The sequence below is a fragment of the Berghia stephanieae genome, chromosome 4 (assembly GCF_034508935.2).
Source record: "Berghia stephanieae isolate SIO BIC M18660-M18661 chromosome 4, UCSD_Bste_1.3, whole genome shotgun sequence".
Classification (NCBI taxonomy): Eukaryota; Metazoa; Mollusca; class Gastropoda; order Nudibranchia; family Aeolidiidae; genus Berghia; species Berghia stephanieae.
Window position 1 is genome coordinate 67,521,287 of NC_088363.1, and position 19,112 is coordinate 67,540,398.

Below are 19,112 nucleotides of genomic sequence, written 5' to 3' on the forward strand. Positions count from 1 at the left end.
TATAAATACTTATAGGGGTCTAGATGGTGTCAAAATGTACATTAAAAAAAAAAAAATGGAATTTTATAGCTTGACTCTATTTTTATTTTATGCAAAATGTTTTTAAAAAGTTAAAAGAATATTTATGTAAGGTACTTATTTTATCTTGTGTTCTCTAAAGTCAATGTTTATTTTTGTTATCCTCTATGAAATTAACTGCTATCATTTTTAAAGTAATGCCTGATGATTAAAAATATAAGAGCATTGTTTATAATTACCAGAGAAGAGAGATATGTTAGTTTTGATGGAAGCAAAATGTTAGAGGAAAAAGAAAAAGAAAGAAAATCCAGAGACTAGATGTCTCTGTGAGAGAATTCCCATAGAACACTTTTCATGGGTGCCATTTTTGCATTTCGGCTCCAATTGTATGGAATTCTTTACTACCTAAAACCCGATAATGTGAAAGTCTGCCAGTCTTCAAACGGCATCTAAAAACCAATCTTTTTCATTCTGCTTATCGTGATTCTATGTGAACTTCGTACAAGATATACATGTGACTGTTGTGGTGATTTTGTAGTCGAATGAACGAACTTGTGTGATACCAAAAATATCTATTGTAAAGCACCTCTGAGCACTATTTGTGGATATTGGCGCTATATCAAATAATAATAATAATAATAATAATAATAATAATAATAATGATAATAATAATAATTAAAAATTTTAACTTTTACTAACTCTGATATGTCCATAGGTGGACTTCCTGGGGTTCAGGAGGGGGATGATGAATGTTTCCCTCAGTGTTCACCCAGCACCGCTTCCCGCCATCACCCTTCTCGACCAAAGGGTACCTACTTACCTTTCACAATACATTTTTTCCTCAGAACTACCATATTTTGCCACTTTAACACTATTACAAACTTTACTTAATCCCATCTCAAGAAATGAAAGTCCAGTGTACAATATTTATATATATATATTATTTATTGTTCAACATGTTGGAAAAAGTGTGTCCCTTTTTCAAGGAATAATTTATTATCAGATCCATAAAGAATGGCTAAAACTAAACTATTACTGTTATGGATGAAATAACCTCAAATTTCATTACACTTTCATGAAAATAAGGAGAACCTTCTGAAATGAATTGCTTTAGATAATTTTTATATTAATTTTAAGTTTTACTTATTTTTAATTTTTTTTTCATTTGTTGATTATAATAAAGATCTGCTTTTCAATCATATAATTTTTTAGAGCTCAAATACACAGATTTATTAATTCTATGTTGCATGAATCAGTGTATTATTTTCTTTCATTTTAACACTTACATCCAAAGGAGATTTGACACATTGTTACGGGAGAATACTGTTGAGGAGTTTTGACAAATGACAATACCTAACCTTTAAGAGTTCAGATCATCTCATCTTGTCAAAATCATTCCTTGTTTTATTTTGCCTTAAAGCTCAAAATATTATTTTAGAAGCATTTTAATATACATCGATGTTCATACAGAATACAGATAGATGCTGTTCCTTTGTTTTCTTTAAAATGCAGTCTGTGAAAACATATTTTGGGTGCCTGCATGCATTTATCATGTTTTACTAATCCTGTTAATTTCTCAATCGAAAACAGAGCATCAGTAGGTCATGGGCACTTTAAATAATTTTAAGTTTGAGATCATTGCCACCTTCATTATCATCATCATCGTTATCACCATCATCATCATCATCATCATCATCATCATCATGTCACCATCACGACACCATCATTATTATTATTATTATTATCATCATCACGTCACCATCGTTATCATCATCATCACATCATCATCATCATCATCATCATCTTCATCATCATCCTTTCTTCCTCTTCCTCCACCTCCTCTATCATAATTATTTTAGCATGTTTGATCCATGTTCCTTCTGTGTATACATCTTCTGTTTCATAATTTACCTGCAGCAATAAACCAAATACAAATGCCCCCCCCCCCCCCTCTCCCCTTTCCATCCCTGTCCTCTTGATCAAGGGAATTAATACATTTTATGTGGTTTTTAAAAAAATGTTGTCGTTTATTTCAGTCTTATCTCAAACCTAAGTCTCAATTTGATTCTCGACCATTTTGTCATCTGAAACTATTAAAGTATATCTCTTTAAAAAACCCCAAACAAACCAAAACATTTTTTTTAAAAAGCATCTACATGATAAATGTATTTCCATTCCTCATTATATACAACAACAAAAAAAAAAAAAAAAAAAAAAAAAAAAAAAAAAAGACAGAAAATAAGGTCAAGGACAAAAAGATATTGAAAAGATCAAATGGCATGTCTTTACATGACAATATTCATAAACACAATTCTGTGTCAAATTATAATGAAAGCTTAAGAAAATAAAGCTGTTGTTAAAGAAATATAAATTGTCAAATGTTGAAGATGTTTCTTTACTTAAGTTATTTGAGGAATTATCTGTATTTTAGCTATAGAAATATTATTGATAAGGTCACTGGAAAAAGAAATATACTATGTAAATCATAAGTTGTGAATTTTATTGTTCTTTGATATAGTTCACTTTTATTGTTTGTTTTTTTGGGTTTTTTTGTGTTCTTTTAGCACTAGCACAACTCAATGGCATTCAAGTCTAATGCTTTTGTTTCTTTAAAAAGCCATCGGCTGTTTTTCTTTACTATGCTGTTAGCATCTTCAATAATTATTAAACAATAAAGTAATCATATAAGTAAATTTTAGTGTTTTTAGGCTCTAATGCCATTATCCATTTTAAAAGGTGATTTTTAACAAATCTTATTATGAAAATATGTTAACTGTTGTAATAAAGATAAATTGTTAAATTAAAATTTATTGGTAAAGTTATTGTATTTCTTAGACATTCATTATTACTTATGGTGCGGTTATAAGATTAGAGAAAATTATGGAAAATTTTAATTATTTTATTGTAAAATAATTTTTGAAAACAAAACTTTTTAACCTGTCACACTATTTTTTGAAATTTGGTATCTGTCTTCTACATATGCAATATTTCTTCATTATAGCATGAATTTACTTATAGAGTAAAATATAAATGCTTAATAATTCTCTTCTACAATGAATTAAATACAACAGTTTTTAAATCAAAGCATTTAAAGTCTTGCATTTGTATTTTATTTTCATTATGTTAAACGTTAGATATTTAATCCGTAATATATTATGTTCTTTCAGGAAATTCTTATAGACTCAGCAAACCAAGTTTAAATTTCCTCTAATATGTTTGAGAAGGAATCATTTGTTGTAGTCTGTGGTGCCAGTGTAGCTGCAATATATTGAATAAATAAATAAAATAAAATTTCCTTTATTCATCCCATAGGGGAAATTTGTTTCTCGGGTCTATTCCAAGGGAAAACTGGAATAACCCAGGCATCAGCTGCAGTGCAGCGCCACAAATTAAGCTAGGGTGAGGTGACTTGCTCAAGGCCATACAATGAGGCAAATAGTCGAACTCGGTACCTTTTTTGGGTAAGAAGCAAAGACCGTACCGCTGAGCCACGCTGCCCCTAAACTGTTAGGATCTTAATTACACGTTACTAGATTTTCTAAATATATTGCATGGTATAAACATCTCAAAGATGCTACTTTTCAAACATGTAAGTCAACATTGTCATCCCAATTTCGATACAGATAGCTCAACAGGACCGTCATATCATCATCTAAAAGATGAGCTTGATGGTACCCCAAGCCCTTCCTCATCTCCAAAATCGTCTCGGAAACACATGAAGCATGTAGAGGAGAATATGGCAGATGAGGCAGACGTGACTGAACTCGTAGAACAGTTGAAGCAGACGTCAAACTTGCAGGAACAGGCTGATATCATTCATTACCTATTCGTACAGCGGTGGGTCATTGATCATGTTATTCTTCTAAGTAATTTATATTAAATTCACAATTCATACTTAGTGGGAGGAACGTGGGGGAATCATCTAAGTCAAAATGTCTCTAAGTATACTGTGCCCTGGAATAGCTGCAGGAAAGTTTTTTGTGGTTTAATAGTAAAATGGCATACAGATTTTGATCAAACCTAATGTCAAGCCGATTTCGTTTGTTATGAGATATCCATGACATCTTCCAATTAATTGATGCCATTGCTACATCAGAATGTCAAATGCTTTCTTGAGACCACTTTATTTCTGGTTTTGGTTTCTATTCTGATTTGTATATTGTAATAGATTTTGTTTTGTTTTGAAATGACCATTGTGATATTAGTATAATTATTGCCTTTAATTTTTTATCCAAATTCACCCTTTGAATGCTCCTAGCATTATTATTTTTTTTACACCAAAGGGGGACGGTCCTCTGATATTTACAACTTTCTCTGATGACAGGGAAAATATGAGTAAAAATTGATCCCCCATCTCGGCACCTTGTGGTAAGCCGTGACACCTACTTCAAGATGTCAGTCCAGGTCAGGGATTCAACCTTGTATACCCATCATAAGGTCAAAGTGAGCAAGATACAATACCATCATGTCATAGCGAAAGATTTTTGCTGAATTAAAAAAAAAAGAAAAGAAGATTATTTTTCACCCTTTTGAATAAATATACATTTATTTCCGAATGCATTAGTTTGGAAATGAAATGATTGAAAACAAATCACTATATCATATATTATTCTCGAATCCAGGGGTCCAGATTGGGACACACACATGGAGGAAGACAGGAAAGTTTCTGTTAAAGAACTCTTAATTGAATTGTATGAAAAGGTATGCGGTCATATTGTGTATTTGTTTGTCCTTTTTGATATAATCTGCATCAAGCTTTATCAAGACGAAGTATAATGTATGTTCTGGTGCTCATAAAAACTCTAGCAAGCATCGTAAAATTTATGAAAACAAATAAATTATGAACTCTTTGTTTCAATATAGATATTGTATAGTGATATGCAAATTGTAAAGATGGCAAATATTCATTTCATTTCATCTTTTGTTCCCTGAGGGTTGTTATTTTTTTTCCTTTCAAATTCAACTTTTTCAAATTGAGCTTTTATATAGTGCGATATTCACTTAATGTGCTCAAAGCGTTTTACAAGGGGTCCCTGACCAACAGCAACATATGTAGAACGAGACATGACGCCTCTAAGGCGATATTACAATTTTTTTTCGGACAGAGACAATGCTGTTAACGGCCAGGTAGTCATTTTACACCTGAGTATGGTGAGCGAGGCTCAAACTCATGACCTTCCGATCCGAAAGCGAGTGTCATACCACTAGACCACATAGCCGCATAATTAATTTGAAATTTAAATCTTCATGGATAAAACTGGTTTTTATTTTACAAACTCTTGTATGTTTAATCAGGCAGGTAACTGGAAACAATGGTGGCTTGTACGCCATACCGCTGGCATGCTGAGAAAGAGAGTGGAGGACTTGGCACTGGTTAGTTTTGAGTATTATTTTTTTTTTTTTTCTGGTTGCTATTGCTCTTCAAAGATGTTTAAATTTTATATATAATTTAGAGGCTCAGGTAATAACAGACATTTTTCCCAACAAATAATCAAGAATGGCTTCGACATATATGTTAAACAATCTGTAAACAGAGTTAAGCATGAAATTGATGACAATGACATAGGATTAATTGTATTTGGAAACGCTGGGATTGCCTTATATGGTTTATTTAAGACAGACCATGAATAGGATTAATTATATTTAGAAACACTGGGATCGTCTTATATGGTTTATTTAAGACAGACCATGAATGTGGGATTCTGGCCTTTAAAACTACCATTACAAATTGAAACCTTTTGAATTAAAAAAAAAATTAAAGCAAGAATTTGTTGCAATAGATATATGAATTATGTCCATTACTTATTTTTTAAAAATATAAGACAAACTGATCTTTTATTATCGTAATTTTGATGTCATGTTTTTGTTTTTGTTTGCATTTCAGGCTGCCACTGATTTGTTGGTGAGACAGAAACAGCTGTCAGTAGGTCTGCCTCCAGACCATGAAATCATCACTACCAGGTATATTGTACGGCTATGTGGTCTTGTGGTATGACACTTGCTTTCGGATCGGAAGGTCCTGGGTTTGAGCCTCGCTCGGCACATAGTTGAGTCCTTGGAAAAGGCTCTTTACTCACATTCTCTCACCGTACTCAGGTGTAAAATGAGTACATGGCTGTTAACAGCATTGTCTTGGTCTGAAAAAATTGTAATATCGCCTAACAGGTGTCGTGTCCCGTCCTACATGTTAAATTTTGCTGTTGGCCAGGGACCCCCTTGTAAAGCACTTTGAGCACGTTTAGTGGATATTGCATTATATAAAAGCTCAACTTTTTTTTTTTTTTTTTTTTAATCAGAAGAGTCAGTGACTCTGTAGGAGAGAGTATATGGATTTGAACAAAGGAATAAACAAAAGTGGATATAACTTATAACAGCTTCAAATAATAAGAGCAAAATACCAAACACGGAACATTTCAGGCTCAAACCCCTTCTTCAAAAAAAAAACAATTAAATACATTACTAAAAAAAATAGATTAACAGCAAAGTATTTCTCTCAACAATGTGCTCCTTACTTTTTACCAAGCAGAAGATCGAAAATTTAATCCAAATCTGTAAATTGGTGTCCAAATGCTGCTGAAATAGTCGTTATGGTTCCGGCTGAAATCTCCATTCATCATTGTTTTGGTTTGCTGCGTTTTTTTTTGGTTGTGTTTTTAAGGGTTTTACGGCACTTGCAACACATTTAGGTTATATCAGCGCCTGGTTTGCTGCTGTCAAAGACTAAGAACTAAGACATGTCATTCACTGATGTCATCTCTTACTTATGATAGGCACCTATAAATTTGAAATATTTCACGTTTTTAGTGAATTATCACGTCTTGGCGATTTATACGTTCAAGTTGATATCCTGTGCTATTTTCCATCTTGCATGGACAGCAGTCGAAATCAGAAGAATGAAAGTAAATGGTTTTGAAAATGTAGTTATAATCTCAATGAAATCAATTTTATTGCAGTAGAATTACAAAAGTAATCTTGTTGCATTTATAGAAATGAAAACACACCTATGGTTGTTGCTTTTATAGTGAAAATAACATTAAGAATCTGATGTGACTTTGAGCAGGTCAGACTGTAAAAGGAAGAAGATTTAGGAACATTCCAAGTGACGAAGTGTTACATAATTGTAGGTTTCTGTTTTGGAAAAGAAATAAAAGATTCAATTTTTGAGAGCTTGAAAATTTCCTTTCTTTATCTTAAAGAACCAGTCCCCCCTCCCCCATCCTCTCTCTCTCTCTCTCTATTTCTCTCTCTCTCTCTCTCTCTCTCTCTCTCTCTTTCTCTCTCTCTCTATCAATCCATCTCACTCTCTATCAATCCATCTCTCTCTCTCTATCAATCCATCTCTCATTCTATCAATCCATTTCTCTCTCTATCAATCCATCACTCTCTCTCACACACACAAAAGCAAACTCACAGATACACACACACACACACACAAACACAGCATACACCAATTTGCACACACACATACACACACACACACACACACACACACACACACAAAGACTTATATTTTTTTTTCCTTCTTCTTTTTCACTAGCCCTTTACCTCCCGATGAGCTGGCAGGGATCATCTATGATGCCTGTGGTGAGGATCACAGCACTGCTTCTCTTACCCAGGTATTGACAACAGAAATTTCATATCATATTCCATCTACTATAATACATTGTAATATTAGTTTACTCAGTTTCAATATGCTATTGGCTTTCAAAAAAGATTCTGAGGGCAGCGTGGCTCAGCAGTACGGTCTTTGCTTCATACCCAAAAGGTACCGAGTTCGATCACCCTCCGTTGCGCTGTGTGGCCATGAGTAAGTCACCTTGTCCTAGCTCAATTTGCGGCGCTGCACTGTGGCTGACGCCTGGGTTATTCCAGTCTTCCCTTGGAATGGATCCTAGAGACAAATTCCCCTTTGGGATGATTAAAGGGAATTTTACTTTATTTAAAAATTTTTTTATTAAACCTGTTTACCTGTTATTTGTGCATTGTTTTTGTTTGAATCATTTCTATATTTTGGTTTGAAAGGTCGTGAAGACCTTACACGCGGATTGCCCAACTCTGAATTAATTTATTTCTATTCCATCTTCAACTCAAACAGGAAATCCTGGTCTACCTTGCAATGTTCATTCGCACTGAGCCAAACCTATTTGGTGAAATGTTGCGACTTAGAGTTGGACTCATCATTCAAGTCATGGCTTCAGAACTTTCTAGAACCCTCAGATGTTCAGGTGGGGTCCATATATGGCATTAATTCTGCATTGGTTTTAATTATGTACCATAGATATGATTGTAAGACAGTGACAATAAGTTCATCTAAAAAAATATATATATATTTAAAAAAAAAAAAACAAGGCTGGTTCACATAGATCTATAATTTAAACTCTCAGAGTGGCGCATAGTTGGGTCTTTAGAAAAGGCATTCTTGCATTCTATCACCATACTCAGATGTAAAACGAGTACCTGGCAGTTAACAGCATTGTCTCTGTTGGAAAATATTGTTTTATTGCCTAACAGGGATCATGTCTCGTCCTACCTGTTTAGTGTTGCTGTTGGCTAGGGACCCTTTATAAAGCACTTTGAGTATGTTTAGTGGATCGTGTGCTTTATGAAAGTTCAATTTAAAAAATTTTAAACAAATCGCTTAGTGCAAAAACTGAATAGATATTTATATTGCTGAAAATTGCTGAAAATAAGAGAGGTTAGGACGGAGGCAATTTGATCTCATTCATGGACAAAACAAAAATAAATAATGATAAAGAATTGATAGTTTACCTCTTACAAGAAGCTGATATTTAATATTGATGATAATAATAATAATAATAATAATAATAATAAGTTATCATCATCTACGCTGCTCGAGAGCCTTACTGACAAAGGAAGTGAGTTCCAAATGGAAGGCCCTGCTTTATAGAAAGATCTATCACTGAAATTAGTAAGCTGTGTTTTTGGCACTTTTAGTAGATGGATCTCCAATGACCTAAGTTGATGAATTGGGGAGTAGGGGACTACAAGTTCTTGAATGTAGCTTGGAGATCAAGAATGTAGTGCGTTGAAACAAAAAAAGGCAATTTTGTATGAGATTATGGTTCATACTGGCAGCCAGTGTAGTGTTCTGAGTATAGTTTAAAAGCAGACTAAAAATATCAGGATAACTGAATGATTCCATCAAATGGCATAACACTGTTGACAATAGATGATCTTTTTTTTCTTCTTTTTTTTTTAACCTCAGGAATGAGAGACATCCAATGTTTGTCGTTACTTTGCCAGATTAGTTTTATCTTCATCTTATACATACAACAATAAACAGGCATAGGGATATTGACCTTTAAAAAAAATAAAAAATTACACTAACTAAATAAATATTTAAAAATACATAAATAAATATATAAAATAATAAATAAATGAATAAATAAATAAATAAATATATAAAATAATAAATATATAAATAATAGATGATCTTGAAAAGTTACAAAATGTAGATTGGAAGAGAAGGAAGTAGAAATATAAAGGCCAAGCAGTGTGGGTAGATCAATAGCCTTGAGTGTAACAAATAGCACTAAAGAGAGTTTTCTCAATCCATCAGGTGATGAAGCATCGGACCATCTCCTGAACTTAAGTCCTTTTGAAATGAAGACTTTGCTTCATCACATTCTGAGTGGAAAAGAGTTTGTCATTAACAGTGGTATGTATGCATTTTTTTAAAAATTCAAAGCAAGTTTAACTTTTAGATGGAGAGAAAGATAAAGGGAGTAAATGTGACTCATATATAAGGGAACAACACAAAGTAAACAACAATCTAATATATATATATATATATATATATATATATATATATATTAAATTATGCCTTTTGCGCCACGATATCATAAGATATCGTCGCCTAGGCATTCCACGAAGGAATATAGATAACTCATCAAACAAGATGTCTGATGTCAACAGGAATCACCCATGTTGTCCAAGTGAGCAAATATATATATATATATATAGAATGCAAATTGTCACTCACATTTTTTGTGGCCGAGACGATTCGTTTCTGTGTCTCTTTTCTTTTCTTTTAGAAAAGAGACACAGAAACAAATCGTCTCGGCCACAAAAAATGTGAGTGACAATTTGCATTCTATATTAGCTCTAACCATCATTATCGAGCACTTTCGTACCTACGAGTACCCACCAACACTCATATATATATATATATATATATTTCGTGTTTACTTGAAAAAGGCCAAGGCCGAAATGTCGTTTGTTTTGTGTTGAGTTTTTTGTTGTTCCCTTATATATGAGTCACATTTACCCCCTTCTTATTGGCTCATTTAGGCATCTCTAGTTTTTGGTTTAACTTTTTGAAAATGTAAATCTTTTTGTCTTGTAAACTTTTTGTCATTCCTCCCCTTCTCTCTTTCTCTCTCTCTCTCTCTCTCTCTCTCTCTCTCTCTCTCTCTCTCTCTCTCTCTCTCTCTCTCTTTCTCTCTCTCTCTTTTCTCTCTCTCTCTCTCTCTCTCTCTCTCTCTCTCTCTCTCTGTCTGTCTCCTGCTCTCTCTCTTTCTCTCTGTCTCTCTCTTTCTCTCTATCCCTCCCTCCCTCTCTCTCTAATTTCACAATAGGATTAATGAAATAAAACATTTATTGGTTCACTTTAACTACTGTAGTTTTATTAAATCATAGGGTATTTGGGTATTTCTATATACGTTAGGCATGTTCTGTCAATTTGCTTTTCATGGATTCACAGAATGTATAACAATCAACTCGTAATAGTGGCAGAAGTGGTAGTGGTAGTGGTGGTGGTGGTAGTAGTAGTGGTGTTGGTGGTGATGGTGGTAGAGTAGTAGTAGTACCAATCTGTGGAATGCATAACACTCAGCACTTTTTGTGGACCCACCGAATGCGCAACAATCAATCGAGTGTTATGCATTTTACAGAGTTGTAATACTACTGCTACGACTACGACCACCATCACCACTACTACTACTACTACTACTTCTACTACTACAACTACCACCACTACCACTACCACAACAGCAACTATAACAATTACTAGTAGATTGTTGCACATTCTGTGAATCCAAGAAAAGGGCTGTGCGATCAATGGTGCAAATGGAAAGAATGCGTCTAACACATCTGTTTGTTTGTATTACCTGATTATTGTATTTGTTTGAAAGTTCATTGAAAGTGTGTGAGTCCTCGTCCTGAATCAAATTCATTTAATGTACTTTTCTAAGTACCTAATAGATAACAACGTGAAATTGAATGTAAATGAAAACGGATGGGATGGACGTTTCGGGTTTCCCCTTTATCAACAAACAGGATGAATGAAACACTACAGATGAATGAGATGCTGTGGTAGTGGCGATGTGAACGAGATGCTGTGGTAGTTGCGCTGTTCCACAACGCCACTACCACAGCATCTCATTCATCTGCAGTGTTTCATTCATCCTGTTTGTTGATAAAGGGGAAACCCGAAACGTCTATCCCATCCGTTTTCGTAATTAAATTGAAGCTTACATTCAATTTCACATTGTTATTTATTTCTTCGAGCTTCGAGCAGCAACTTATACATTTTCTAAGTACCTGTAATTTTAAAAAGTCACCACCATTCTGTACATTGTTTTAAAAAAAAAAAAGTAAATTTAAGATACAATGATTTAAGCTATAAGCTCAAATTATTGTATCTTATTCGAGTTTACTTTTTTTTAAATTTACAAACTATTTGAGAGCTTTGTGATATTTTACTTTTTGCTTCTGGTTTTATATTTTGATCTTAAGAAATTATTTGTTTTCTTGCGAAGTTACCATTGTGGGTTTTTTTTTGTTTTTTTTGTTTCTATTATTCTATTTTATTTCTATCCATTTCCCTCTTGTGCCAGGATGACCTTCCAGGGGTTGGGCTTTTTTTTTTTTTTACCTTTAAAATAGACATAAATGAATACCCAAGACTACAGGATATGTAGTTTTGTTTTTTTGTTTTTTTCTCAATGACTCTGTTTCATAAATGTGTGGATGATGCCTTGCTTTTCCTTCTGATGGCGGTATTGGTGACCATTCATCTATATTAATGAAATGTCCAACTTTTTGTTGCAAGTTTTGTTGTCCTCTTTGCATAACATTGTTTTTCTAGGTATCATTGCTCCCATTGAAAAAAAATCTGAATTGAATTTTGAAAGAATGTTATCTTTTTTTGTGAGATTTGCACCCCACTATCTGTCTTACGCCTTTTCGAGTGTCACTTGATTTCTTTTTCTTAACTTTTTCACACTGTGCTATTCAAGTAAGAAAAGACATAACAAAAAGATGTTGGAGGATAAGATGTTATGGCCTGGAAAGTTTGTGCAAGGTTTAATAAACTCAACATACCACCGTTTTAAAAATTATGAATTATTGGGCTTTTTGTTTTAAAAAAATATTTCAAGTGCTTAAAATCTTAATCTGAATCATTCTCAAATGCATTTTGCTGTTTAAAAAGTCATCCTTTTCTTCAAGTTAATTCAAAGAGGACGAAAAAAAAACCCACAAAAAACCCCAAAAGATATAACCTAGCAGAAAGCTTGTCTTTTACATGAAGCCAAAAGTGCATTTTGCTGTTTAAAAAGTCATGGAAGTAAATTCAAAGAGGACAAAAGAACTACCCAAAAGATATAACCTAGCAGCCAAAATGTAATCTGCAGTGGTGCCTTATTTTATTTAATTTATGTTGAGGGCCCATTGATTTGACTGATTTGAGAGTAATATTATATGGGAGGTAAAAAGTTTGTTTCCTAGATCCCAGTTGATCCAGGTCAATGACGACTGTACTATTTATCCGAAAGCATATTCACCATGCTTCCATCTTATTTCTTGGAGTCTAGAACTAGGTTTTAAAGTTTGCAGAAAATTTCAGCCTTTTTTGTAGTAGTTTCTTGAGTTTCACTTCCTGAAACTATGTAACAAACTGGGGTAGTCATAGCTCCCTGAAATTAACAGTTCACCATCATTTTCATTGTCATCATCGCAATAACCACTCTAATCACCACTGTTATTATTTTTTATCACCGCATTGCCATAATCACTGTCATCATTATCATCATCATCATCATCATCATCATCATCATCATCATCAACATCGTCATCATCATCATCATCGTCGTCATCATCATCGTCATCATCATCATCATCATCAGCTGGGTGGGTTATTTTGACGTCCCATGGTGGACTAGGGGGTTACTTGCTGTGTCTTCAATCCTCTTAAAGTTGTTTTCTGAGTTACTATCTATCTCTATCCTAGGTCGGGATTACTTGGTTATGTTGTGGCACTCTCCAGAGTCCTTGGCTGAGAGAGAAATAGTCAAATGTATAGTGTTAATTTTGGTAAATTATCATCTCCTTGTTATATAATGATAATTATATTTTGTGATAGACACGTCTTGTAAACATTTGAGTGTATTCCTCTAAGTGGGATCTGTGCTGGTATCTGGATGAGACTTTTAGGTGATCTCAAATTAAGTATGTTGATGGTATGCTCTTGGAATTTACATCTGTTCCCTATTTGGACCATTTTCCCTTTGTCCTACATTTTCATGGGTGCTTTAATTGTAATTCTAAAATTGTTTGACTATCCCATTTTCGTCATTTTTACTGGTTTAAAGGTGTCACAATGCGTTGTAAAACCATTAAAAACAAAAACAAAAATCAAACAAACAAATATCATCATTATCATCATCATCACCGTCATCATTTCCATCCGGACAATCTGCTAAATTGGAATTTCCTCATTTCAACTAACTACGTGTTAAAAAAAAACCTCATCCTGCAAATCTTAATACCTGGTTGACACTCACAGAATCTGGGAAAAGGCTGGTTTTGATGTGAACTGTTGTTACTTGATTATTTTTATTTTATCACCTAATAAACTGTCATTTCTTTCCAAGCATCAGGATGAATACATTGGAATTGTTACAGTAGCCAAATCTAAACATCGACTAACCCCAATCCCTTTCCATTATGTCTCTAGTTTGTCTGGCGAATGATACAACTGTTCAGAGATTTTTCTTCAGCCATTTTGTCATAGTTTTATCTTTCTCTGTGTGTTTTTTTGTCTACTTGTGTGACAATCAAACAATAAGGGAATATAACAGCTTCAAATATGTTAATCTTTGAACCGTGAGGCTTATTTTCTTTCAGATTGTAATTTCTACTATTATTTATTTGTTTATAACTGAGGCTGTTCCAAAAGGTCATTTTCGTGACTTTCATCATGGAAATACTCCAATACTAAGTTATTTGGAAGAACTAAGGAAACAATTCGTTTTCATCAGTTTCTGCAAGTAAAATAATGTAAAATAAACCAAAAACTGGTGATCTAGCTCCAATAGAATAAATAGCAGAAATAGTTTCTCAAATTTTCAAAAAAGTGTTGACAGAGGTTCATCTTTTCCACTCTTTTTCAGTACTTCAAAAAGCTACCATAACTACTACGATTTTGATGTTAGATCGTCAGTTTTTGGTTTAGTTCTAATACTTATTTTTTCCAAATAAGCATTGGGATATTTTAGTGGCAATTGTTACCGATACGACCTTTTGGCACAGCCTGCACTACAGTTCTGTTTTCACCAAGAGATCTATCATATTGGTTAGAATGGTAAAATTTGGTGTCTGGGTAGAGTAGAATTGACTTTTACGTGAAAAGTGTAAAAAATGTTCAACAATGAAGATTTTCAGTTGAATACATCTTTATTGTGGCAAGACAGGTGGAGGAAGGGCGGGGGGGGGGGGGGTTGTTATTGAGAGTAGACAAATGTTCGGTCGTATTCAATATTTGCTCGACTATAACGCAGTTTTTCAAATGTCATGCAGTATAGTATTTACTCTTTCCTATATGACACATGTTTCTCTGACCACCACCAGCTTATAGTGACCAAGGGGGAACGAGCCTCACTGTCAAAAGTCTGCATACTAGTCATGAGACTTCAAGGTTTGCAGCATTGAGTATGAAAAAAAAGGTTTGCTCTTATTTCCAATCATCACCATCATTCACATCATCTCCTTGTTTATACCTCTTATCCTATTTACACAGCTGAGGAAAACCCCTGATTTTGATAAGACAGCCAATATTTTGTAGTCTTCATTTTTATTTCCCATGGCTTGTGAATATTTTTATTCTTTTCAGATCTTAACTCATAAATTAATTTTTAAAAAGTAATGTGCTCATAGAGGAAATCCTGTTTTTCCTCTCTTTCATATAAACCAACTGAGTCCGGTTTAGCTTTACTGTCGATTTGGCATATACAACAGAAAAACTAAGATAAAAAAGAAAAATCTTTAAAGTTCTCAATATTGCTCAAAAACTTGATACAGCAAGAACAGGTGAGGTCTTAACATTATGAAATCAGGGACTTGAAGTTTCTGTTCCAGTCAGTCGATCCATTAAAAATTTTAGAATATCTTCAGGAATGTGAACTCGTGTAGAATTTGAAAATGAATATTTTAAAATAATAAGCATGTAACTATTATTATTGTGGTTTTATAAATTGTATTACAAAAGTATGAAACAATGAGCATAGAGTAGCTACAGCCTCTCTTGAAGGATAAAAATTGACCAAAGCCAGGAACGGGTGCTTAAATGACCTAAAAAGTGAAAACGCGGTTAAACATCTAAAAACAAACAAAAGCTTGATATCAGCAAGTAGGTTGTTCAATAAATAGAACTAATTTGGGAGAAATGATAAATGATAAAGATGGAGACATAGATGAAGGAATACTGCAAATTTGATTACCCGACTGCTTTGTTTGTATTTTACTTGACTGCTCTTTGTATTTATCTACTGGTATCCCTGTATGGTGTTCATATTTTAACCCTAGCCTTGAAGAAAACGAAAATAAACATTTTAAAAAAATATAAAGGAAACAAATGAAAGTTAACATAACTTTAAGAAGTCGGAAAAAGAATATTACAATCTTCTATTAAGAAGGGTGGTGTTTCTTTGTTATGAAACCCGACAAAGTTATGGGAGGTAGGCAGCAGTGGGGAGTGAAACAGATACACAAGGAAGTGCACACCAGTGGGGAGTGAACCTAGGACTATGGGAAAAGGATATCGGTGGGAAATGAACCTGGGCCTATTGGAGATGGATACCAGTGGGAATTGAAGCTGGACTATGAGACTTGGGTACCAGAGGAGAATGAACCTGACACTATAATAGAAGGTGGGCACCAATGGGGATTGAACCTGGGACTATGAGAGGTAGATACCAGTGGACAGTGAGCCCAGAAGGGTACTTTTCTTTTTTGAAACATACCGAAATCGTCAAAAGTTATAGGAAGTGGGCACCAACAGGGAATGAACCTGGGACTCAGGGAAGTGCCCACCAGTGGGGAGGGAACCTGGGACTGTGGGAGATGAAAACCATTGGGAATTGAAGCCGACTATGGGAGTTGGGTACAAGAGGAGAATGAACTGGAGACTATAGGAGGTAGACAGCAAAAGGGAATGAACCAGGGGCAGGAAAGAACACACCCGTGGGGAGTGAACCAGGGACTCAGGGGAGTGGACACCAGTGGGGAGTGAACCTGGGACTAAGGGAAGAGATAAAAGAAGGAAATGAATCTGGCACTATGGGAGATGGATACCTGTGGGAATGGAAGCCAAACTATAGGATTTGGGTACCAGAGGAGAATGAACCTGACACTATAGCAAGTGGGGATTGAACCTGGGACTATGAGAGGTAGATACCAGTGGACAGCGAGCCCAGAAGGGTGCTTCTCTTTTTTTAAACCTACCGAAAATGTCGAAAATTATGGGAAGTGGGCACCAATGGGGAATGAACCTGGGACTCAGGGAAGTGCCCACCAGTGGGGAGAGAACTTGGGACTGTGGGAGATGGATTCCAGTGCGAATTGAAGCCGACTATGGGAATTGGGTACCGGAGGAGAATGAACCTGAGACTATAGGAGGTGGGAACCAATGGGGGATTTAACTTGGGACTACGAGAGGTAGATACCAGTGGAGAGTGAGCTCAGAAGAGTACTTCTCTTTTTCAAAACTTACCATAGTCCGGCTTCAATTCCCACTGATATCCTCTTCCCATAGTCCCAGATTCACTCCCCACTGCTGCCTACTTCCTATAACTTTGTCAGATTTCTGCGGGTTTTATAAAAAAGTTATACCCCCCTGATATTCCTTTTTTATGAAACCCAAAGTCTCAGGTGCACTCCCCACTGGTGTACACTTCCCTGAGTCCCTGGTTGACTCCCCACTGTTGCCTACTTCCCATAACCTTGTCAGGTTTTGGCGGGTTTTGTAAAAAATTAACACCATATTGAGAATGACATTTTTCAAAAAACAGTGTTACGAGAGGTGAATGATTATAGTATATACTGTCAGAGATGTCGGTTATGGCTTGCTTTAATTTTCTGTTAATCAAAATTCATCATTAGAATAAAACTGTTTGTGTAGCTCATTTCCATCCATTTATTTTGCTTTGCTCATTTCTGAATATAAAAAGTGTGTAGCATAGCTAATAGATTAGAATGTTATGTTATAAAGTGTTATTGTCATTGTATGCATATTAGATTTAATCAAGCACTACGTACCTGTCGCTCTTAATTTTTGATAACACTAAGTATTACAATACAATGACAGCAGTTGGGGATTCATCAAATAGAATTTGAGTAATTTAGCATTGATCACTGTTAAACTGTATTTAAGATGATATTGATTGTTATTTTTAAAGGAATGTTTTTAAAAAAAATCTTATTTAATTGTGAATCGCATTAATATTTAATACTGAAAGCACAGAACTCGGCATATTTTCCATTCAAATATTTCTATGTCTACATTTTGTTGATTATTAAATAAAGATGATCTGAGTTATCTATTATAACTTTAAAAAACCACTATATGAACATCTCAACGGGTTTTATTTACCCCTGCCTTTGGAAAAGGTTTAGTACCTCAGAATTCTCCATCTCTTTTATAATCAGAATAATTCTGTTCAAAAAGCTGTAAGTATAGTCCCTCTCCAAAAAGATTCCCCTTATAATATACAGATATGGAGATAAATCCAGTCGTTTATAACTTTCAAATTGTACTAACAAGAAGCGGGGAAAAATGGTGAAAAACTACAGCTTCTTCTTGATTTAAAATTTTGGTTTTGGGAAAGGATTGGTGTCTATTAAAAATATGGATTTGATCACAACTAACATATTATGTGTACGGGATTCATTTCAGTCTGGACGCATCAACATGGCTGCATTTTTTAAAGGGAAAATAGTAGAGAATGAAAAATGTGATACTTGTGCTTGAAGGCTCCACTAGAGTAATTTTCGAAAACCGTTAATTGCACATAGAAATCTATGAACATTAACTTGTTTGACAATTTATGAAAAGATTTTAAGTCCTTGATACTTGCTTCTGGACCATGCTACTCAATGCATTGTTTTCATAAGAGAGGCAGTAGTTTTTAAAATACCTCGCCTTGCTATTATTATAATTTTCATTGGAGTATTTTACAAACTACAACTAACGTTATGAAATGTACTAAATTATTCACAAGAGACAATTGAACTTTTTAAAATACTCTTTTTTACATCTATGGGAAGAATTTTAGAATTTTGATCAGTTCAAAAGTAACTGCATTGAAAAAATAAATGATAATGGCAGATTCTTGAATAATCATTGCCCAAATTGATTATCATTGAAAGCTCCAGTGGAGTCCAGTCTTCAAGGTTCACATTTCTCTTTCAAATATATAATTAATTTCCCCCCTCACATTTATTATTATTATTATTATTCATGATTATATCACTGACGCAAATTTCTCGCTGCTTTCAAAAAACTATATGCATATATATTTTTTTATAATTTACAATTTTCTTCTTTTTCTCGATTTACTTCATCCATATATAAACTAAACTCATAAAACTCACTCTCCAAAGCAGCCTAAGTATATATATAAATTCTGCACAAATGTCTTTTTGTGTGTGTTTTATTTTCCCTCTAGTATTTTTATGTATATCATTTATAGACCCACCTCCCCTCCTCCACTTTAATTTACCACTGATTACATATTCCTTACGAGAATTTCAGCAATTTATTTTCTTCCTAATACAAGCACTAACATCCATCACTA

The 19,112-nt window shown here is 34.2% G+C and overlaps 1 protein-coding gene across 29 annotated transcripts in view; it reads left to right on the top strand.

The window, feature by feature from the left end:
- Positions 1 to 19,112, top strand: part of LOC144971088 (putative phosphorylase b kinase regulatory subunit alpha) — an 80,738-nt gene that overhangs the window by 49,198 nt on the left and 12,428 nt on the right. For 14 of the 29 annotated variants that reach the window (XM_078911465.1, XM_078911468.1, XM_078911469.1 and 11 more), the window contains 10 exons: positions 734 to 826; positions 3,642 to 3,855; positions 4,641 to 4,719; positions 5,314 to 5,391; positions 5,903 to 5,979; positions 7,556 to 7,634; positions 8,114 to 8,243; positions 9,599 to 9,697; positions 14,890 to 14,984; positions 17,965 to 17,985. In XM_078911465.1, coding sequence (XP_078767591.1) covers positions 734 to 826; positions 3,642 to 3,855; positions 4,641 to 4,719; positions 5,314 to 5,391; positions 5,903 to 5,979; positions 7,556 to 7,634; positions 8,114 to 8,243; positions 9,599 to 9,697; positions 14,890 to 14,984; positions 17,965 to 17,985 — 965 coding nt within the window. The remainder of the gene's footprint in view (positions 1 to 733; positions 827 to 3,641; positions 3,856 to 4,640; positions 4,720 to 5,313; positions 5,392 to 5,902; positions 5,980 to 7,555; positions 7,635 to 8,113; positions 8,244 to 9,598; positions 9,698 to 14,889; positions 14,985 to 17,964; positions 17,986 to 19,112) is intronic. The other 15 variants (XM_078911475.1, XM_078911470.1, XM_078911472.1 and 12 more) reach the window with 4 other exon arrangements.